The 23,065-nt window shown below is 34.2% G+C and overlaps 3 protein-coding genes across 12 annotated transcripts; 1 reads left to right on the top strand and 2 right to left on the bottom strand.

Moving 5' to 3' along the window:
- Positions 1–2: 2 nt before the first annotated feature.
- Positions 3–12,209, bottom strand: rnaset2l (ribonuclease T2, like). Of its 8 annotated transcripts, none has more exons than XM_073923046.1 (11): positions 11,057–12,209; positions 6,296–6,435; positions 4,911–5,004; positions 4,636–4,693; positions 4,481–4,548; positions 4,261–4,318; positions 4,087–4,154; positions 2,218–2,331; positions 2,092–2,140; positions 1,922–1,996; positions 3–300 (listed from the first exon to the last, which is right to left on the bottom strand). In XM_073923046.1, exons 3-11 carry the CDS (start codon positions 4,916–4,918, stop codon positions 109–111), a joined length of 690 nt encoding a protein of 229 aa, XP_073779147.1. In that variant the 5' UTR covers positions 4,919–5,004; positions 6,296–6,435; positions 11,057–12,209; the 3' UTR covers positions 3–108.
- cox7a1 (cytochrome c oxidase subunit 7A1) lies at positions 11,288–16,227 on the top strand. 3 transcript variants are annotated; one of them, XM_073923280.1, is made up of 5 exons: positions 11,288–11,981; positions 13,537–13,641; positions 14,788–14,874; positions 15,627–15,711; positions 15,813–15,956. In XM_073923280.1, exons 2-5 carry the CDS (start codon positions 13,627–13,629, stop codon positions 15,869–15,871), a joined length of 246 nt encoding a protein of 81 aa, XP_073779381.1. In that variant the 5' UTR covers positions 11,288–11,981; positions 13,537–13,626; the 3' UTR covers positions 15,872–15,956.
- Positions 16,228–16,589: 362 nt separating this feature from the next.
- Positions 16,590–22,749, bottom strand: chp2 (calcineurin-like EF-hand protein 2). The gene is given in 7 exon segments (NM_199836.2): positions 16,590–17,745; positions 17,844–17,966; positions 18,034–18,095; positions 18,303–18,427; positions 21,773–21,853; positions 21,939–22,011; positions 22,490–22,749. Coding segments are annotated over 7 exon segments (588 nt in total). The 5' UTR covers positions 22,560–22,749; the 3' UTR covers positions 16,590–17,691.
- Positions 22,750–23,065: the final 316 nt, after the last annotated feature.

The raw sequence follows: 23,065 nt of genomic DNA on the forward strand, positions 1-23,065 counted from the left end.
TGCAAAGTTGAATTTGATTTTATTCAGAACACAGCTGTAAAGTAGAACACAATGGTCAAATGTGTACATGTCTATAGTTTTAGCTTAAGTGAAATGATGTGGCTTCTCTTAGTTACATGGCTCATGAGGGTTGTCATAGTTAATTGGGACAAAAAAGATGGTGGTGTTCTTCGGACAAGGATGTCCAGGGCTTTTATACCACGCTAAATTATAGAATGCTTTGTCTTGCTTCTCTGTGGGGCATCCAATGGTTTGGTTCCTCGAAAGATGGATCTTCAGCTGGATCCATGCTTCACGACCCTAAAAAAAATGAGAAAAGGACAGTTATGTTTTTGGGTTTAGCTGAGATTTTATCTGAATAATTTAAAAACAGATTCATTAAATAATAATATTATTCATTGATTTTTCCAAATTCATATATATTTGCATTAACGTAATTTTTGTTTGCATATGAGTCCTAAATTAGACTCAGACAGTAGACTATAGCATAGTATTGATTAGTATTGTATAGATTTCGTGAATCTGTCAACACCTGTACGTAAAGCTGAAAAGCATAAACTAAAATCATAAGTCAGCGATGATTTATGTATGACGTATGTTAAACAAAATCGCGAGCGCGCACCGTAACGTCTGACTGAGCAGGGAAGTTCGTTTGTCAGAGGTTACAGCTTATATTTTTGTAAAAACAATGCGAAGTAACGACATTAAATAATGACGCTGACACGTATGCTGACAAAATCTCCTTGTACTGATAACGTAGGATAAGTTACTGAATCAGGACAACGGTTTTCTTCCTCTGACAGGAGTTCGTTTGTTAAAGGTAAGACATTACGGTAAAGTAACTTTAATAAGAGTAAAAATCACTTCATAGTTGGAAGACACAAATTTTGTATCATTATTGTTGTTGATAATCTTATACAACTTTTTGTCCGCCGAACATTTACAATTAGCCTACATTTAGGGCCGTTTCCTGTTTAGAATCTCATCCACTCAAAATTACTGAAACTAATGAACCATGAAATCATGCAAGTTTGCTACTTGAAACAAACACATTTTGCATTATTTTTAATCGTATCAATTAAAACATTAGCTTGCTTAAAAAGGCTAACATTAAATGTAATTTAATACGTGACCAGTGCTTGAGCACTTGTGGGTCTCTGTCAGTATATGGTCATTGGTCAGTATAGCTGGTCAGTATGCAAGTTACTGCCTGCTTGTTTGTGTTAAAAGACAGAGGTGGTACAAAATGTAATTCTCTATGCAGGAAAAAAAAAACCTGATACTTCACAAGTGTGCTCTGCTCTTTTTTTTATCTTCAAATCCTCCCTCACATCTGCTTTACTGGAATATTCCTAAAGCTGGGAGATAACACTAATTTACACCAGTAACACTTATTTTAGAAACATAAATTATATTAAATAACTGATTAAGTATAGGCCTACATTTTACTGGAAGCTCCATCATTTTTCTCTGATTCTGTGTGAGGTGCATGGTCAGGTACTACAAGTCATAGTTCAGAAAATTCCCAGTTCTTAAATTGTAATTATGTAACATTTTTAATAACTCACTAATAATATTAATAAACAAACATTTACTCAAATAACTTGCCCAAAAGTGTCAAAAGGTATAAGGAAAGGTTGTGGATAGTCTATTTTGAGTATTTATTTAATGTGCATCTATAATTATCTGTACCTTAATTATTATGTTTACAAATTAGATAAAAATGATTTAAAACATCTGTCCTGCAGAACATCTGAACGAAAAGAAGAAGTTAAAATAATGACATTTTCGAATCTATTGTGGGTTTGTTTAGATGATGATGATGATAACTCCTAACTCACAAGGGGATATAAAAACAGACCCTGGAACCCGATTATTTACAAAATAAGAAAAAGATATAATTCAACATTGATTCTCTCACCTTACTGTCAGTCACACATTGCAAATCAAAGTTGTCTCCCAGCAGTGAGGTCAGGGCCTTGCTTATGTCGTCATACTGCAGATCACGTTGTGGAAAGATTGATGAAGTGTTACTTGATAAATGTACTAAATCTGAGACATCATGATTCTTGGCCATTTCAATAAACTTACCTTATAGGACACCTCACATGAGGCTTTGATTCCAGAGCTTTCCAAGACGCTATACAAAATGACATGGGAGAAATAGATGAGCTCATGATAGAATGATATCATGCTTTATGTGCTTATAACACCCACCTATTAATGTCAAAGAGTTTTCGAAGCTTGACTGCAGCCTGGAAGTAAAGAAGCGGTGAACCCATGGCCCCGTCACAGCCAGCACACGTCCCGTGTTTAATCCATTCCTCCCTCCTGCCAAATCATATCAATCACTAGTGTTTAGAGAAATATGCATGAGATTCAGACACAGCAGTATAATTAGGTTTAAAATGCTCTGTTCCTATTATTTTATTCACTTTATCATGATGATGCAGACACATACATCATTGTTTATTGAAAAAAATATTGTGAGAGCTAAAAATATCCACACACAAATTTACTATTGGTTTCAGTTGTTTAGAAAATGTAATGTACAGTTGAAGCCAGAATTATTAGCCGCCCTTTGATTTTTCTTATCTTTTTTTAAATATTTCTCAAATTATGTTTAACAGAGCAAGGACATTTTCACAGCATGTCTGATCATATTTTTTCTTCTGCAGAAAGTCTTATTTGTTTTATTTTGGCTAGAATAAAAGCAGTTTAAAAAAAAAAAAACATTTATGGTCAAAATTATTAGCCCCTTTAAGATAATTCTTTTTTCGACTGTCTTCAGAATAATCTATTGTTATACAATAACTTGTCTAATTACCCTAACCTGTCTAGTTAACCTAATTAACCTAGTTAAGCCTTTAAATGTCACTTCAAGCTGTATAGAAGTATGTTGAAAAATATCTAGTCAAATATTATTTACTGTCATCATGGCAAAGATAAAATAATTCAGTTATTAGAAGTTAATAAAACTATTATGTTTAGAAATGTGTTGAAAAAACTTCCGTTAAACAGGAATTGGGGAAAAAATAAACAGGGGGGTAATAAATAAAGGGGGCTAATAATTCTGACTTCAACTGTATGTTTAAAATGTGTTGAAATTCTACATTCCTAAACTACTTTAAATGCAAGACAATTTCAGACTAAAATGTTAAAACTAAATACTTTCAAGCACAAACAGTTTTTGCCATTTCATAATTATCATTCACCAGTCTTTCTTAAGCCAACATCAAAGTTTGTCCAACTGTTTAGTTTGCTTAATAATCTTAATAATGAGTGTAAATGGTTTGCCCACAAAAATCTGGAACTGGGTTCTATCATGACCCACAAAATCGATTACAATAATAGTAATGTACTGAAACATGATTTTTTGTGTGCTGAAACATGCTAAAATGGTAGAAACATTCTAGCAGTGAGCTAAAACACATCAGCAGCTTGTAAAACAATCTTAAAATATTATAGCAACATGCTAAGAAAATATTCTTACAAGGTGCTAAAACATTAGCAGCTCATTAAAACATGCTAGAAATATTGTAGAAAATGCTAAAACTGTGGAAACATTCTAGCAATGTTAAAACATGCAAGCAAAACTGGATCAATACATTACTTATTTCTTAAAGGACTAGACATTTTTCATTTAAATAGGATGTTAGGTTTAAGGATGAATGAGTTTCTCACAAATTTGGCATCATGTCATGTGAATTTACTGCTATGACCCACAGTATGGACAATAATAATAACAAAAATTACCACATACTAAGCCATATTAGGAACATGCTTAAATATGCTAAATATTTGCTGGCAACGTGCTTAAAATGTATGGAAAACATGTATTTGGATTCTGTTCGCAATTGTGAAGGATTTCCACATGCATATTTTGCATTGCGTTTGTTCAATCATGTGAATATGCCGCCTTGCCCCACAGAATTAAGAGTGATCTCACACAAAGTTTCTCAAATGTAACTTCACATTAGTATTCGGAAGCATTTGGAAAATTGGAAGTATTTGGAAAAGTGTCTTAATGTCCTTCAAACATTAGACATTTAATTTTTAAACAGTAAATGTTCATAGCTCCTTTACCAAAAGTTGAAGAAATGCTTTCCTTTTATTAAAGATGGCCACAGCTGAGTGAGTTCTGGCTCGATTTCCTGAACAAATAAAGATTATTTTAGATAGTATAGTTCACATTTCTGAATCAAATTAAATACTTCATTTAAAAAACTTATTAATAAAATAATTTTAAAAGTATTTTACCTGAAGGTGGGAATGAAATATTGGCCAACAGTTACAGCAGTGACCTGTATGCATCGGCCTAAATGTAAAGTAAAACACCATTAAATAATTAAGAACTTTTTTTGTTTTTACTTTTGTCATCAAAATAAATTTTACATTTGAAAATAAAATTCTGATATAAACAATAGAAAAGACCAGTCCTACAAACATAATGTTAATACAATAATACACATTTTCATACCATAGGCCATGGATGGTCCAGTTTTGAATAGTCAGTGGTATTTTGCAAATCGTTTTATTAGTAAGACCCTGCAAGTAAGAAATGTTAGATATGTGTTGAATACTTTTCAACCTACTTAAATCAATATATTAAGTCCAATGTTTATAAGGACATACTATACAGAAACTTCCAGGCCATTGAAGAGTGAGCAGCATACAAGTCCAGTTGCATGAGCTGAAAATATAAATAAGTCACACTTTTTTTTCTTTTTACTATGACACATCTTTAAACTCAAAACAGTCCAATTATTTCCTGTTCATTTACATTCAAGTACAGTCTATTTGATGTCAACATTTGAATATCTGATTGATTAATTAATGCCAGTCTCTGCTGGTCAGTAGCATTTACTAAACATATGCTGATTATTAATGAAACTATATTCAAATCTTACTGCTTCATGACAGTCCCATAATAGCATCCTTCATCATTACTAAGGACCCAGCCTGTGGCCAGAGCAGCGGTAAAGGCCCAGAGAATGTGTTTATCTAAAACAATACAGATTGTTACAGTAAATATGCATTTAAACAGAGGTTATATAGCTATTCAGGTAGATTCTTACTGTAGGTCATGCTGATCCGTCTGTTCTGAGAGTCTGTGACACAGTGGCTAATTCACTTTCCTTTGCTTTGGTGTAATGCAGAAGTGAAACATGCCACTAACAAGTCACTAACAGTTCTCTGTTTGCATGCTTGAGAAATGGAAGTGATACTGTGATGCATTGAGATTAGAAAGAGACTGCAGAGAGAAACACTTAATCGTGTCATCTGACTCTGTCTGTGATCTTTGTTTTGATGATGAAAAAGTGCAACTTTTCAGGCAAGGCAAGTTTGCTTATATGGCACATTCATATACACAATGGTAATTCAAATTAGACAAAAGACTAAAAAGAATAAAAGAATCAAGAAAAAATATTAAAATAATTAAAAATGATAAAAAAAACATAAAACAGGTTAGATTGTGTTAAAAAGAATGAAAATTAAAGTAAGACATTGTAGTGTGATCTGTGGGACATAGCATACTGCGTATTTAGTAAAGGCACAGCTAAACAGATGTGTTTTAAGTCTTGATTTGAATGTGCCTAATGTTGGAGCACATCTGATCATTTCTGGAAGCCGATTCCAACCGCAGAAGGTGTACTAGCTAAAAGTGGATTCACCCTGCTTTGACGGAACTCTTGGAATTTCTGATTTACTTGATCCTAAAGATCTGAAGTGACCTGTTAGGTTTGTATTCAGTGAGGATATCTGTAATATATTGAAGTCCTAGGCAGTGATTTATAGACAAGTAATAATACTTTAAAATCTATCCTGAATGTAAAACAGAATAGAATAGTAATACAGTGTTTTTCTACCAGACAAACTTTTTTGAGATAAAATAAAAAAATAAAAATAAAAAAAAAGAATACATGTCAGGTCAATCAAACCCTTTCATTCACTACACATGTTAATAATGTCACCCGGTCTGCTTATTTCCACCTTCAAAATATAAATCGTTTACGTCCTTCCCTCACACCTCATTCAGCTGGCATTCTTGTTCATAGTTTAGTCACATCACGTTTACATTACTGTAATTCCCTTCTGTTTGGCCTCCCTAAAAAACTCTTCATGAATTACAACTGGTACAAAACGCTGCAGCCCGTATTATCACAAAAACCCCCTCTGTCTGTCACATCACACCAATTCTACAACAGCTTCACTGGCTTCCCTTCTTTTTCAGAATCAATTATAAAATACTTCTTCTCACTTTTAAACCATTCACAATCTCGCTCCTCCATACCTTGCTAATCTTGTTCATATCGCCTTCTCGAACACTCAGGTCTTCTTCCATCCACCTCACTGTTCCCTCTGTCCGCCTTGTCATCATGGAGAGCAGATCCTTCAGCCACTCTGCTCCTCAGCTTTGGAATTCACTTCCTCCTGATCTGCATAATTTATTTTTTATTTTAATTTTTTTTTTATTGAGCGTATATATATATTATACAATTTCAATCAACAATACAAAAAAGGCTCGAATATTTTTTGTTTGAATGTACATACAAAACAAAGCAGAAAAGACAAACAGTGTGGAAGTAGAATACAATTTTGTAGCAAGAAGTACAATAAGAGTTTATATATAAAAAAAATGGAAGAAAATGCGTATTTATACAGATACTGATTGTAAGAAGTCTATGAAGGGTTGCCAAATATTATAAAAACCTGAGAGATTGTCCTTCACCAAATATCTAATTCTTTCTAAATGTAAAGTATTGGAGAGATCTCGAAGCCACATTTTGTCAGTCGGTATCGTTGGTCCTTTCCATGACATCAAAAGTAATTTTTTTGCAGTTATAAGAGAGTAGGAAATGAACCGCTGTTGAGCTGAAGTAAATTTTCTAAATAGCTTTGATGTGCCAAGAATAATCAACAATGGATCAGGTGATAGTGTAGTCTTAAAAATTCTTGACAATACATTAAATACATCAGACCAGTAGTTTGTGACCTTCGGGCAAGAAAAAAAAGCATGGAAAAGTGTTGCATTAGGGGACTGACATTTATCACAGTTGGATAAAGCGTTTGGGAAAATGTTGTGGATCTTTACTTTTGAAAAGTGAAGCCTATGTATAATTTTGAATTGTATAAGACGATGTCTCGTATTATAGGAGCATGAGTGTATGTGTTCCAAAGATTCTTCCCAGATGTCATCAGGAATATGGGTACCCATGTCTTTCTCCCAGCTATCCTTGTATTTATTGGATGAGGGAGGGGATATTGTTTGTAATTTGTTATATATATTAGAGATAAATTTATTTTTATATGGGGATATAGTGCAACATTCATCAAGCATAGATTGTGGTTGTGTATCGAAATCTGGCATTAATTTTTGAATGTAATCTCTAACCTGTAGATATCTAAAGAAATTATTGTTATGTAATTTGAACTTTGTTTGCAATTGTGCAAAGGAAGCAAATTTACCCTCAATATACAGGTCACGGATGCAACATAATCCTAATTTCCTCCAATTAGTAAACGTCAGATCTAAATTAGAAGGGGGAAAGGATGGATTTTTAGCAATTGGTAAAGAAAGAGGCAGCGTCTTGTGGGTAAAGTGTGATTTAATTTGTCTCCATATACGAAACAAATTATGTATGATCGGATTTTGAATGTCCTTTGTTTTGTCAAGTGGTAAAGGTGAAAGTACTAGGGCAGCAGGTAAATATGGATCACAGTCTTCCATTTCAATAGCTAACCAAATGGGGAGAGTGTTAGAAGTGATGTTAAAGGAGTTAATATTTTTCAAAGCACACGCCCAATAATACATCATGAAATTTGGGAGGGATAGACCTCCGTTCATTTTAGATTTGGTTAAATGTTTTTTGCTAATTCTTGGAGTTTTATAATCCCATAGAAATGGTTGAATAATTGAATCGATTTTCTTGAAAAAGGATTTTGTTAAGAAAATCGGAATATTTTGGAACAAGTAAAGTACTTGAGGCAAAAAGATCATTTTGATTGCATTTATCCTCCCAAGTAGTGATATTGGTAAGGTTTTCCAAAACTGAATTTTATTTTTAAGTTTTTCCAATAGAGGTGGAAAATTAGATTGCATGAGAGAGGAAAGTTTCTTTGTAACCTCTATACCCAGATATGTGAATTTGTCATTGGTAACCTTAAAGGGGAACCTTGCTAACGTTGTTTGAGGAATGTCATGAACTGGCATTAGTGAACTCTTTGTCCAATTTATCTGGTATCCTGAGAATTTCCCAAACATTTCAATTTTTTCAAGAATGGATGGTATAGAGAGGAGAGGTTTGGTCACATACAACAAAATATCATCTGCATATAGCGAAATTTTATTTGTTGTGGTCTTTGTCTGATAACCATATATTTGGGGGTCTAAACGTATACTTTGTGCAAGTGGTTCAATAGCCAGAGCGAAAATTAGAGCTGACAGGGGGCATCCTTGTCGTGTTCCTCTGAACAGATGAAATGAGGAAGACAAATTGCGGTTTGTATGAATTTGAGCTTTGGGGTTTGTGTATAAAAGTCTTATCCATTTAATGAACCTTTCACCTAAATTAAGTCGTTTAAGTACTTCAAACAGATATTCCCACTCTATCTGATCAAATGCCTTCTCAGCGTCGAGAGTCAATATGGCTAGATCGTTGTGAGTTTTCCTGTCAGTGTATAAGATATCAAACAGACGTCGTAAATTAGACGATGAGGATCTATTTGATATAAAGCCAGTTTGATCGTTGTGAACTATTGTATTCATTAAAGGGGTTAGTCTATTGGCCAGGATTTTTGCATATATTTTATAATCTATGTTTAATAGGGAAATTGGACGATATGAGCCAACGTTTAGCTCATCTTTTCCCTTTTTATGGATAACAGTGATTGTAGCTTGAGTTAATGTTGGTGGCAGGGTGCTGTCTAGTTGGGCTTGGTTGTACATTCTGTGGAGAAATGGTATAAGGATATTACTAAATTTTTTATAAAGTTCGACCGGCATACCATCAGGGCCAGGTGATTTTCCGCTTTTAAGGGAGGCTATTGCCTTTTGTATTTCTGTGGCTTGGATATCTGTATTAAGCATTTCCGAGTCTTCATGTGAGATTTTTGATAAGTTACATTCGTCTAGAAATTTATTCATAGTATTGTGGTCGCTGTTACATTTTGAAGTATACAAGTCAGAGTAAAATTGTAAGAAACGCGTGTTTATCTCCTTTAGTTTAAGTAATATATGTCCCCTGTCATCTCTAATCCTATGAATAGTTCGATCTGCTTCTATTTTTTTAAGTTGGCGAGCTAATAATTTGTGAGGCTTTTCTCCAAATTCAAAATGTTTTTGCTTAATGAATAAAAAAGCTGATGAAATTTTCCCGGATAGAAGCTGATTGAGTTGATATTTCAGGTTAGTTATTTCTCTATGTAATTTGGGAGTGGGGTTTAAAGCATTCTGTCGGTCTAATTGTTGTATCTGTTCTTCAAGATGTTTACATTGATTTGCTTCTTTTTTCTTTTTGGCAGCTTCATATGAGATTACACATCCTCTTAAATAGGCTTTGAAAGCCTCCCATAAAGTGCATGGTGTGACTTCTGGGGTATCATTCGTTTCAAAATATAGTTTTATTTGAGCTTCAATGAATTTACAAAACTCCTTGTCTGTCAGTAAATAAGGGTTTAATCTCCAGGATCTACTGGGTGGGTCCATACCTTCCAGATGTAAATTGAATGTTATTGGGCAGTGGTCTGAAATTGATATGGCATGATATTTCACATTAGTTGTGAATGGGACTAGTCGAGCGTCAATTAGGAAATAATCGATTCTACTATAAGAGTTATGAACTGCCGAAAAAAAGGAATAATCTCTGCCAGATGGGTTGGTAAAACGCCATAGATCTATTAAGTTCATGCTTTTGATGAATGAGTTTATAAGAACACTTGAATTATTTTTGGGAATTTTACGAGATGTTGATCTATCAAGAAATGGGTCTAAAGGTGTGTTAAAATCTCCTCCTATTATTAGCATAGTCTGCGATAGATTGGGAAGCAAACTGAAGACTTTCTTAAAAAATGCAGGGTTATCCATATTAGGAGCATATATATTGACGAGGGTTAGAGATATGTTGTATATCTCTCCCGAGACAATGATGTAACGACCATCTTTATCTGCTATAGTGGAATTATGAATAAAGGGTATGCCTTTCTTTATTATAATGGCTGCTCCTCTTGCTTTTGTGGAGAAAGATGTGTGATATATCTCTTTTACCCATTTTGCTTTCAATCTATTATGGCAATTGTTTTTTAAATGTGTCTCTTGCAAAAAGGTTATGTCTGAGTGTAATGATTTTAAGTGATTCAAGACTTTACCTCTCTTTACCGGGTTGTTTGCGCCACGTATATTCCAGCTTGTAAATGTCAGTCCCCTTTTAATATTCAATGCGTTCGTCATATATAATAAGTGGGAAAGTTGGCTTCTGAATGAGATAGGGAATCAAGTATCTATCTGAATTGTATTGAATAAAACTTGCTTCTATTGCTGCACAAGAATTGTAATTCTGCATATTCGTGAGCATAAACACAGTGAACAACAAATAAGTGAACAACATGAACATAACTATCTTAGGCTAACCTAATGTAGCCGTAGGAAAATCGTTCGCGGGAAAGAACTAGAAGAACAAGAATAAAATAAAAAAATAATAATAATAATAAAAAAAAATTAAATAAATAAAAACCTTCCCTGTATGAGTAACCTAACTTACTAAGACTGTTACTTCTTTTGGGGGAAGCTCCCCAAGCCAAATTATAGAATCATGACCGTTTGTAGCACAGAACAGAATAATTGTAGGATCAATTTAAAAATAAAATATATATAGCTTGAGAGTAATTTCTTATACATCTTATTGGATATCTTCAGAACAACGTTTAGGAAACAGTGGAGATGCACGTCATCAAAGAAATGAGGATATTACCTTGTGAAAACCTTCGTAGAATACTGACAGTAAGAGTCTGATATAAATGTCTCTCTCAACCTATATTTCTTGTTATGTTATCTTACCGCATTTGGTAAGAATCCTTGCCTAAGTAGGATATCTGATGTATTATCAGTCTTTTAACTTCTTTCAGTTGATCCCGATGGAGTTGTTGTGAGCTGCGCAGCATACTCTTCGGCTTTTTGCGGATCTGTGAAGGATGATTGTGAGCCATTGTGGGTCACTAGTAGTCTCGCTGGGTAAAGTAAGCCATATCTGACGCCGGGTTGATTGCGCAATAGTTGCCTGGCTTTGTTGAATTGCGCCCTTCGCTTTGCCACTGACGGTGGGTAGTCGGGGAAGATGCTAATGGGTTTACCTTGATATTGAAGGTTTTTCAAAGCGGCAGCTTTGCGGAGGATGTCTTCCAGGACGTGATAGTAATGGAGGCGTATTACGAATGGGCGCGGTGGATCAGAGGGGTTCGGACGCTGGCGAAGGGTCCTGTGGGCTCTGTCAATAAGCGGGGGTTCGTCCAACGAGAGTACATCTTTCAGCAGATTGGCAATAAAGTCCCTCGGTTTCGTCGTCTCCGAGGCCTCTCGTATACCTGTAATTCTGATATTGTTTCTGCGGGATCTTCCTTCTAAGTCTTCATTCTTTTGTTTAAGACTGAGAACTTCGTTACTGAGATTAGCCACCTGTTGTTCAAGTTGGCTAATGCTATCTGAGTGCGCAGTGGCGGCTTCTTCTATGTCAGTGACTTTAGCCTGTAGCGTTTGAGATTTTGTTTCAAGATTAGTAATAGACTCTTGAGTGATGTTGTTAATCGTAACAATCTCCGCTCTCAGATCTTTATACACCCGCTCAATGCGTCTTTCCAATTTCTCACAGATGTCATCTTTTATCTTAGTCATTTCACCTCTGAGTGCTGTGATGGCAGCTAATAGAGCTCGGTTAGGAGGATCCTCCTCATCACCGCTGGACTCGTTGGGCTGTGTGTCAGGCAAGGTCGGTGGTTGGTCGAGGCCTAGTTGCGTCGATTTCAGTTTCTTAGGTTTTTGTTTGCTCATGTTGAGATATCCAGTCGAACTTGAAGTCTAACTGTTTTAAAAGTAAATGCGTTCTGAAAAGATAGAAATTACAAAATTATTGGTCCTTGTAAGTATTTTTTAGCGGATTTGGCTAAGGGAGCTCTTAAACGCACGTCTTACTCCGTCATCGCTCCCTGATCTGCATAATTTAGACTCTCTTTCACAATTTAAATACAAACTCAAAACACATCTGTTTAGAACAGCCTATTCTATTTGACCCGACTGCATTTTTAAAGTTTGTATTGTATTCTATTGTTTTTATTGTGTTTTTATTTGAATTGATTGTTTTAGCTGTCCTGTACGGTGACCTTGTGTGTCATGAAAGGCGCCTTTAAATAAAATGCATTATTATTATTATAATATAATGATTTTGCTAAATAATGTCAAATACACTGAAAAAATGTTTTCTGCAAAATTGTTCCAAACAAGTTGTCTTGAATTTAAACAAACAAATTAAATTTAGCAATGTTCAACTTGTTTGTTTAAATTCAGCCCAAATAAACTATTTACAATCACTTAACGCAAATAAATTTAGAAAATCCAAGGAATCATCTTTGAATATTTTTTTTTCAGTGTAGTCTTTAACTTTAGGATTAAGGTGGTCAGCTGCAGTGTAAAACCATTGAATGTAGTTTAGCACATGACGTTGACCACATGTAAAATTAGTTTGAAATATATATTAATAAATATATACTTTATATTATTTATATCATTAAGGCATTTTCTATATTTTTATTTCTATATTTATTTATTTTTATTTTATTTTTTTTTACCATTTAGCAGACATGAACTGCTGCTGTGACCATTTGTGCATAGATTATGATAAAAAAATGCTTTTTAAACATTTTCAAACCAATAAAATAAAATAAAAATACTTTTGAAGTTCAAGTTAAAGGGTTGATAGTATAGCCTAATATATTATCAAAATAATGCGTTTTATACTTTTCTTACAGTGTAAAGCCGATGGAAGCGTTCAATCTGTTAAAATATAACATTTTTATGTTTGTACATTATCCAGGGCATAATGTATCCCTACGTATGTACTCAAGACCATTTCTTGGGGCTGTGAATTAAAAACAGTAGTGTTATAAATAATTTTTGTTCCTGCACAATGCATTGCCAGGTAACACCACAGGTACTAATTTTGTTTGGCTTGAATTATTTTTTTTTTTTTATTTGACTGATTGACTCGCATTATGATTCACTGAACACCATCTAAAAATCTTCCTTAATGGTCTACTTAAGAATTGTTTTTGGATGGCTTGCAGGTGAGTAAATTAATAGCATATTTACATTTTTGTAAGCTATTAAACATATGGTTGAATGGAAAAAGACTACACAGCAAGTTTTGTAGTATGCTTTATATACATAAAACATAAAAAGTGACCACTGCTACTACTGCAGTCGAGTGTTATGTGCATGTATTAAATCAGCTGGTTTATCTTTCCCCGCCTGACTGTTCTTGGCTCCAGTTCAGAAGTTCTGCAATATGTGTGTGTGTGTCCTTGTAAGGGCCTCGACTAGACGAGAATCAACAAGCATAACAGAGAGCAGCATCGGACATGAGGCATTTACTGGTAAATACACCGTTGTTCTTCTTTATTTCTGCATAGTTGGAAGCATAACAGCTGTAGACTAGATCAGGAAGAATCGACTGCTAAAATACTTGTGAAACAGGAACTATGTCACACAAAGATAGTATGACCACAGTACTGCACACCTTGCATGGGAAACTAGTTGGAGGGTTATTATGTTTTGATTTGAACAAGTTTTAGCGTTGTTATAGAGATGGAAATGTGGGGGGATTTTGGAAAAGTGACAATCATAAATGACCTCTACAGGAAAGACTTGGTCACACCGCAGTCATCTGATATTGTAGCTCTTGCAAGCAAACAAATCAAGTTTATCATTTTATTACAAACTGTTTAACAGAACTGTTTTTATTTTAAACAGTCTGTTTATTTAGCATTTTAATAATTAACATGGAATCTGAAAAACACTCATAACTTATTGTCTTGAGTTTTCTGCTTTAAGTGTCTTTATATCAAAAAGACACACGTTTTGTTTTTTTAACCAGACATTGGGGAGGTCATGTCACCATTAGCCTCTTCACATTTAGCATGTGGACATGCAGACAAACACACACTGGTGCACAGGGAAGTCCAACCCACCAGTTTTTTTATTGCTTTCTGATTGGTTTGCTCCAGGTGCTGGTAAACAGCAGTTGGCTAAAACCGCAATCCATATCTGCTCTAGATAAGCTGAGTTGACCTTCGAAACCATAAAATGCTGCATTACTTTTAGACATTTAACTTAACTTAACTTAAGATGTTCTACTTAACTATCTTTATGCATGTTACAAACATTTAAAGTAGATTGCTATCTGAGGAAAGCAGACCCTCTTCATGTATATAATCACAATATTTACGCTTGAAGTTGCTTAACCTTTTTTTTTTAGGTCTGAGAGAACAAAAAGATGATGATAAAAGAAGTTAAAATATTTGTACTTGACATTGACATATTGATTGATACTTGACGACTTAGCCTAAAAAAAGAGTAATGATTACTTCAATAATAAAGTTTTTAAACAATGTTTTTAAAGTATATGCAAACTGTATGCAGTAGACAAGCATACAGAGTAACAGATTGATAGACTGCTGTGCTTCAATAAATCATACGTCATACAAATCATTTACAAAGTACTGAAGCTCTCTCTCTTTCAGGGACTTCCACAGCTGGCTTCACGAGCCTTCAGCACAACAGTCCGACAAATGAAGAACAGGGTGCCGGAGAAACAGAAAATTTTCCTGGTAAGATCAATTTACATCCTGAAATGAGGTAGAAAGTGCAGTCTCATACATGAAATACTAATCAGTTCAGATGATGTCTTCATTATAAACTCAAAATAGACAACATAAAATGCACTGTATTCAGAATGCAGTCGACATTAACAAATAAATGTCCAGCCTTGCAGTGTTTATACCCAGCAAACTATATGTAATGATAAAATAATTAATTATTTCAATAATTAGTATGTAAAGTAAAATATGAAATTATTATAAATAATTGATCATTATAAATGTATTCTGTATTCTTATAAAACTCAATCATATATCTCTAATTTTATTGTTGTTAATAAAGACACAGCTAGGAGACTCATTCTTTTATCTCTATGTACACCGGACATCTTATTATTTTTGTGAAAACATTGTACAAGTCTGAGTGTGCTTTAGACAGGTGAGTGGGCATTACAAACCACCTGTAGTAGACACTCTTTTCCTCTCCGTACACACCAAACACATTCCTACAAGGTTTAAACGTGTCATGGCATCTATATATTGTTGCTCTGGTGATTTGAAATGCTTAGTTTATTCTCACTTGTAAGATTGTTATTCTCACTTTAAGCATATAAATGAATTAATGTTTTTTAATTATTATTTATGCAAAACATATAACATGCATGGGGTTACTTACTATGCACCATTTACGTTGCATTGGAATTTAAGATTGTAAGATTAAAAACTCTTTTTATTTTATTTGTAACTTGTATTTTCACCTTCAGGAGGATAATGGTCTGCCTGTCCACATTAAAGGAGGCACAACAGATGCAATTCTGTACCGTCTGACCATGACCCTCACAGTAGTAGGTAATGAATCTCGTATAAGTAAAAAAAATATTTTCTTATTTAGGTTTGTAAAAATGTATCAGTGTTAAGAGAATCTAATCTTTCACTGTGGTTCTGTTTAGGCACTGGCTACTCCCTTTACTGGTTGCTGATCGCTGCTATGCCCAAACGTAAAGCATAATTCCTCTCATGCTCCATGATTCTGTATAAATCCATTTTATTTCAAAAACCTTTAACAATAAAACATGTGTAATTAAGTTCTACAATTTGGTCTTTTTCATATAATTGTTTTTACAGGATATCACTACCACTCAAACAACTGGGGTGTCTAACGTTTGAAATAAATATTTGTGTACTTATATAGTTACTTGTGCACACAAGTTTTGCACTTTATTTCCCAAATTTTATCATTTGCTATAACATATGCTGATTTGCTGTTCAACAAACATTATTTAAATGTGTATTTGTTTACCTAAAAATTACTTGTGCCTGCACTTACTTTACTAAATAATAAATTCAGTTTTATTTTCCCCCTTACATATGCTGATTTCCTTTTTAACAAACATATCGAAAGCAGTTGTCCTGCTTTCGATTATATATATATATATATATATATATATATATATATATATATATATATATATATATATATATATATATATATATATATATATATATATTTACAATTCTTATAAAGACATTTTCATTGTTTTAAAAGTCGGGTTTTTTTAAATCCCCAAACTTTCGAACAGTTTACCACTATCATCTGTCATTAATAAACACGATGCGCCATCTAGTGGACACTGTAAGATAAGGCTTTTAAAATAACTCATAAAAAAGGTTAGAGATGTTCAGTTGTTTTCAATAAATATTTGTACCACAAAGATACAAAACAATACTTTGCCAAAATGCATTTTAATAACATTCTCAAAAGTCAGTTACATTTAATACAAAGATGAAAAAAGCCCTTGTTTAAACTGTTTTGCCACAGCATGCATTAAGTGCAGTAATGTGAGGTAGCCGTTCATCTCACTTGCATGAAGCATAACTGGACTGAAGGAATTAGGTTTTCAATACTTAAATCACAGGGAAAAATCCAGTTTTTAATCAAGATGCATAAAGTCAGAAAAAATGCAAGAAAAGCACCATGTCTGCTTAAAACCTCTACCGAGATGATTTGTTTCTTTTTAAATTAATCCATTAAATGTTAAATCGAGTCAAATCTTACCTTGGCATCATGAAATTTATGTATGCTGACATATGACACAGTGCATTATAAACATTATTACAAACTCTTTTCCCTGCAGGAAAACATGCTAGTTATTAAATGTAACAAAATATTATTTTTAACAAAGTAAACTAATGAATTCAATAATTAATACTGTATAAGACACAATATTTGTAAGACAGAAATGTAAAGACGCCAGCATTTACACTACTATTCAAAATGTAGGAGTTTGAAAGTTTCTTTTTAAAGAGAATTGAAGTCTCTTGTGCTCCTGCTTGTAAATATAATGTATTCCTGTAGTGCAAAGCTGAATTTTGTGCATCATTATTCCATTCTTCAGTGTCACACAATCCTTCAGAAATCATTTGAATACACTGATTTGATTCTCATGAAACATTCTTTTAGTTTGAAAATAGTTACTTCATATTTTAATGGAAACCCCTTTGTTAGGATGCTTTGAACTGAAATGTGTATATTATAATAAGAAGATATATATACTGTAAGAAGAGCAGCATTTACTTTAACCAGAAACTACTTATACATGTCTTCATTGATGTTCTGATTCATTTAACGTATTGTTGCCAACTAAAAATATTTTCAAAACTCCTAACTGCTCCAATCCTCTGAATATTGTAAATCTATGTGCAGTTTTTGCCAGTCATTATCAGTGCATTAAATTCCTGTTCGACAGAAAAGACTGTCCTGTGCAAATAGGATATTTCTGCCATTTACTGAGAACCAGAGCCATAGAAAGTTGTTGAAGCTTTTCCAGTCTAGCGCAAGAAGCGAATGCTCATCTTGTGATCAATGTTGACCTTCTCTAGAGACTGAAATGCAAAAATAAAGAAGTATTACCAATCGCATTCCACTAACAGTACATCAGATAGAAAATAAAACCCCCTGAATGCAGAATTCTGGGTGATACCTTGCGAAACTCCTCAAAAGATATAGCATCATCGCGGTCTAGATCTGCTTCCTGTATCGTTCGGTCTGCAATGCTCTCCAGCTGTTCCTCGGTCACCTGCAGTCCCAGCATGTCCCGCAGAACCTGTGCCAGATCTGCGGTCAGTTATGTTTATTTGAGCAGAACATCTCACAATATCAAAACTACTGACCTTTAAAAGCTCATCCCTGGAAATCTTGCCATCCTTGTCCTGGTCATACAGCTGAAACGCAACTGCAAGATGAGATTTAAAGGAATGAGGAAAATTCTGATCATTTCAAAGCCATTTATTTATTCCGAGAAGAACAGAGTAATAGCAGGATGTTGTGCAGACAGATGGTCGTTATCATAACATAAATCCTTTTAGGATGATAAATGTGCTTTATTCTGTGATGAGGACCATCTGAATGTACGTTTTCTATCCGGTAAAGGCAAACATACATTTGAGTTTGTTGCTCCTGCTGTTGATAGGTTCAGGAGAATTGGGCTCTTTGGGTCGATCCTTGTCAACGGGCCGGAAATGAGCCAGGATCTTTACAAAAGTGTGAAAATCCACCGTGTCCTTTCTGAAAAGGTAACATCACTATTAAAGACTACGATTATTAAGAATGACTCGATGAAACCAGTATTTTTCAGATCGTTATGTCATCATATTGTCAAAAAAAGACCTAGATGGCCTATCTGACCAAAATGCAAATTTTTTTGTATTATTATATATTTTTTTTTGGTTTTTATTAGTTGTTCAGGTATGATGCAACCCAAAATAACAACGATTTTCAAGTGATATAATGCAAGTCAACAGCTTTGGTTTTGAAGTGTCAAAAAAATAACATACAAACACCACAAAAAGAATTCTGGCTCTGGCTCATGCATTGATGTCTAAGGTCACAAAAATGATTGAGTTGTGCAAAAAAAAAAAGAACATTATTTAAAACATTACTATCCTTTAATCCACAACTTTTACAATATTGAGTTATTCCCTAAAAAGTAACAAGTTGCGTAACTTAGATACTTTTTAATGGAAAGTAATGTTTTACGTTACTTTTGCATTACTTTTTATTACCTGGCTGAGGCTTGATCTCTTTCAGAACTTGTTTTTTTTTCTTTCTTTTTTTAATAGAGGAGCTCTGCAATTAATAACAAACTGTATAACCTATATCTACATTTACCAGGGTGTCTGCAGGGTCTTTAAAAGTCTTACATCTCAAAAGATAAAGTTTAGGCTTAAAAAGTCTTAAATCTACTGAAACGTTGTGTTTTAGGTCTTATTTTTTTATTTCTTTATTTTTTACAGGTCTTAATTTTCCTTTGTTCATGTATAGCTACGCAATCTGACCATTAACACCCATACAATCACCAACAATACATATCAATAAAACTTTTAACTTTTTATTAAAAATAGCATTTAATTACTTTCCTTATAGTAACATTAGCTTACAAGTTCTTCATTTATTTACTGTTGAGGATACTGACCTGACCTATTTTTTTTGCTATTAAATTATTATATTGTAGACTGAAGTAATTGACAGCAATTCTTTTTTATATTTTTGGTAAGGGTTATTGGGTTTTTGAATGGATGTATATGAAGATTAATAAAAAAATATTCAAATTAAATTATTGTTATTAAATGTAATATTTTGTAATATTTTTGACTGGGCAAGTGAAAATCTTTTCTAACTGGAATATTTGAAAACAAATCCTTAACTTTCATTCATAGTCCATTTCATGGTCTTAAAAAATTCTTAAATTTAACTTTTAAACCCTGTTTAAAAAAAGCATTAAAAATATATTTTAGGATAATGTTATCTGAGAACTTCTTGACCCCAAAGCAATGCCGTATATACAGATTGTTGAAAGTTTAAAGCAATGTGTTCGATACTAACTTGTCTTAAGTAAAGTCACTGTCCATGGAGACTATAATCCTCTTTTTCTTCCATGTGTTCAAAATAATGAACATTCTCTCATTGACTGCATGATTCATTGTGACTACTTTAATTTTAATTCAGCAGTTCATTTTTTAAAGCTAACTAAAAAACCTCACGTTACATTTTCAAAAAAGTGACTCAAATATTATTACTTTTTTTTTTAAAGTTATGCGTCCTTTTACTTGTTTCTTTAAAAAGTAATGTTATTACATAACTCGCATTACTTGCATTACCCAAACACTGGCAAAAACTATCCCAGAGTCCCATGCAGTCTCAAATGTTATACCATTACAGAGGTAGTACACCAGAAAATGTAATTGTCTAAACTCTCAATGTTTATCTACTCACCCTACACTTGTTCAAAACCTGTTTGAGTTTCTGACTTCTGTAAAACATGGAAGAAGATATTTTGAAATGCCCTGAAAAATTACTTTACACACTAATTTAGTAGGCATGGAGCGCGGTTAGCTTGTCATTTCATCAGAATCTAATGCATCACTTTTAGGTACAACTTTTTACTACGTTCTGATACCACTATTAGGCTTGACTGCAATCAAACCGCTTATGTGTTGCAAATGTTTTAATGTTTTGTTCCGTAATCTCAGTCAACCATGCTAGAATATAAACATCATTGGGTGGAAATGCTTTGACCATTATAGAATTCAGTGGAGATAATGACAGGAAAAGCACTGTCCCATAAGCTGACAAGATTGTACTGCATTTCTGAGTCTTTGGTGCTTTATAGTACTGATATAGACGCAAGGTCTGCACTTTAAAGGTTCAGGACACCCTGGAGAACTTTTTTTTTATATTAACAGATGTGTGTGTGTTGAGCATCAGTTAAGACAATGTTAGCACCTGTCAGCTTTAATTGTGGGGAAAACTGGATAATTTTGAGCTTTTGTCAGCTAATTTCAGCTTTCGGGTTTAAAAGGATTTTTGGGGCGGGATCAAAATCGGCGACGTAGCACAGTACTGCAAGTGCAATGATGACGCGTCGGTTTCTCATTATTATTCATAGCGGAGTTTTCTTATCCTATGAGAAGAGCCGGCTGCTTAATTATTCATGATAGCATGTGCTTTCCGAAGGCAGACCTGCCAGTTTTAAGCAAGCTGAGACACACAGACCAGCGGCACGCAGTAGCCGTTCATGAAGGCTCGTATGTGTTTGTTTTCATGATCCACGGGGTTTGTTGCATGTTTTTTCCCCGCGCTCTTGTCAGGGCCGATCATACAGCAAAGCTGTGTGTGTGCTGCAAGCATTTTTGTCGGGAGAGCAGCACGAGAATTGAAGAATGGCGGACGTTGATATTTATCAGGAGTTCGTTCACATTCAGACACATTGCCATGCTGCTGTGTTTGCCTAAATCCTCTATATTACCAGCAGGGCTAATGGGTAAAATAGGCAGGTCAGGAGACCTGCTGCACTGAGTCTGCATTCAAGATCTATAATTTAGACACGGCGATCGAGGGGTAATCCTCATTTATAGTGTTTACAAGAACACAATTATCTTTAAAATTATATAAACTGTGGTTATGTGTATATGAAATTACGAACAACAAATGTAGCAGGGCATTAAATTAGCTACTGTTTATTTCTTTGCATTTTAACTTTGTGAACTATAAACTCATGCGTCTCCTCACGGTTTGTGTCTCATTTTGTGAGTTAACTGTCAACAACAGTTATTCGCTCCCCTTCTTCCCTGCTGGCCACGCCCACTCCTGCCCTATGCTCGCGGAGCTCCACGCCCATTATTTATGCATCATCTTTTGAAAAAATTCTGAAGTAGACTTTAACCGAAAGTGGGGGGTGTCATGGCCCTTTAAAAACACCAGCTAAATAAATGAACTATATTAAACACTTGATTTTCACCACATTTGACTTTAAATTAATAATTCATAGAGAATTCAATCAAACATGCAAGTCTTCAATATGTAATCATTTTCACCTCCTTTCTCTCTCATTTTTTAAAGGTTTGTTTTTACCCTGGGGAGAAGAAGGCATCTATTATTCTGTCTCCTATGGGGTTCATTGCCAGCTCCTTTATGGCTCCAAAATCCTGTGGACTATTTGAGAATAAAACAACATATGAGCAGGTAATGTTTAATTATTAAACATGCTAACAGTGTAAGGCATGCATTAGAAACTCACCAGAGATGGCCTCGTCGTTCTTTATCCAGAGCTTCAAAGCGTTCATACAGGCGAATAATGTGGGCAGGCGAAACTGGAAAAATAAAAATCGCAGCATATTAGAAACCTGTTTCACTGAAACATCCATGACTCAACAAATACAACATGAGCTTATCAAGAATGATGGACCGTACACTGAACTGACCATTTAATCAGTTATAATGAAATAAATTGCAGTTGTATTTCATGCAGTTCATTAATGAAGTCTAGTGCAGTTTGATATTTTTAATATATCTGCATATAACGTTACACATATAAACTTAGGTATGTACTTTCTGCGCAACGACCAGTGTGTATTTGTGTGTTAGTTTGCAAACTTTAGGACAATTTCTCCTCATGCACTCGAATTTCCCCTCACAAATGCGACATGCTGTTATCCTTGCGCTCATGAAAGTTACACATATAAACGGCAACACGTGCAGTGCTTAACGTCATTTCACATCGTTGTTTACTGGTTCATGCGCGACAACAACAAAGTCAGCGATAAAGCACATGTGTTAAATGTCACTCACAGCCCGTTTCTTGCATCAACTCGTCGACGTTTGGGATTTTTTTTAATAGGGTGGAGCTCGACGAACCCATTTTATTTATTTATTCATCGACCACTTCCAAACATTTAGCCCATATCCAGAGAACTGAGAGCAGAAATGCGTAGAAACTAAGGAGTTTGGAGATGTTGGAAGACTTGAAGTTGCAAGTTGTTCGTACACGCCGTTGTTGTTTCTTGTGACTGCTCAGATTATAACCAACTCACGTTCTGTGTACACAGTTTACTACGCCCACCACACAGAAGAAATTTGATTCTTTTGAGTCGGATCTTTTGAATGAATCAAGTGATTCATTTATGAAATGCACTGATTCCGTGAATTTACAGTTCGAACGTCAGACTCTTAATGACCCAAAATGCTTTTACCAAAATATTTTACGACCTGACCTGATCTTAACATTTTCGAAAAAAAAAGGTTTAAATAAAAGATGTAAGACTGCATATTGTACATCAAAATCATACAGAGCATTATAAATGTGTCAAAGATAAAATATGTTTTTCAGGGACAAAATAATATAATTAGCCTATATACAATAACAAC

The sequence above is a fragment of the Danio rerio genome, chromosome 15, assembly GCF_049306965.1.
Source record: "Danio rerio strain Tuebingen ecotype United States chromosome 15, GRCz12tu, whole genome shotgun sequence".
Taxonomy (NCBI): Eukaryota; Metazoa; Chordata; class Actinopteri; order Cypriniformes; family Danionidae; genus Danio; species Danio rerio.

Coding starts and splice junctions, on each gene's coding strand:
- rnaset2l (XM_073923043.1), bottom strand. Junction 2,332..4,086: donor AAGCATTTCTTCAACTTTTG/GTAAAGGAGCTA, acceptor ATGATTTGGCAG/GAGGGAGGAATGGATTAAAC. Junction 2,141..2,217: donor AAACTCTTTGACATTAATAG/GTGGGTGTTATA, acceptor CATTTTGTATAG/CGTCTTGGAAAGCTCTGGAA.
- cox7a1 (XM_073923280.1), top strand. Junction 14,875..15,626: donor AGAAACAGAAAATTTTCCTG/GTAAGATCAATT, acceptor TTTCACCTTCAG/GAGGATAATGGTCTGCCTGT. Junction 15,712..15,812: donor CATGACCCTCACAGTAGTAG/GTAATGAATCTC, acceptor GGTTCTGTTTAG/GCACTGGCTACTCCCTTTAC.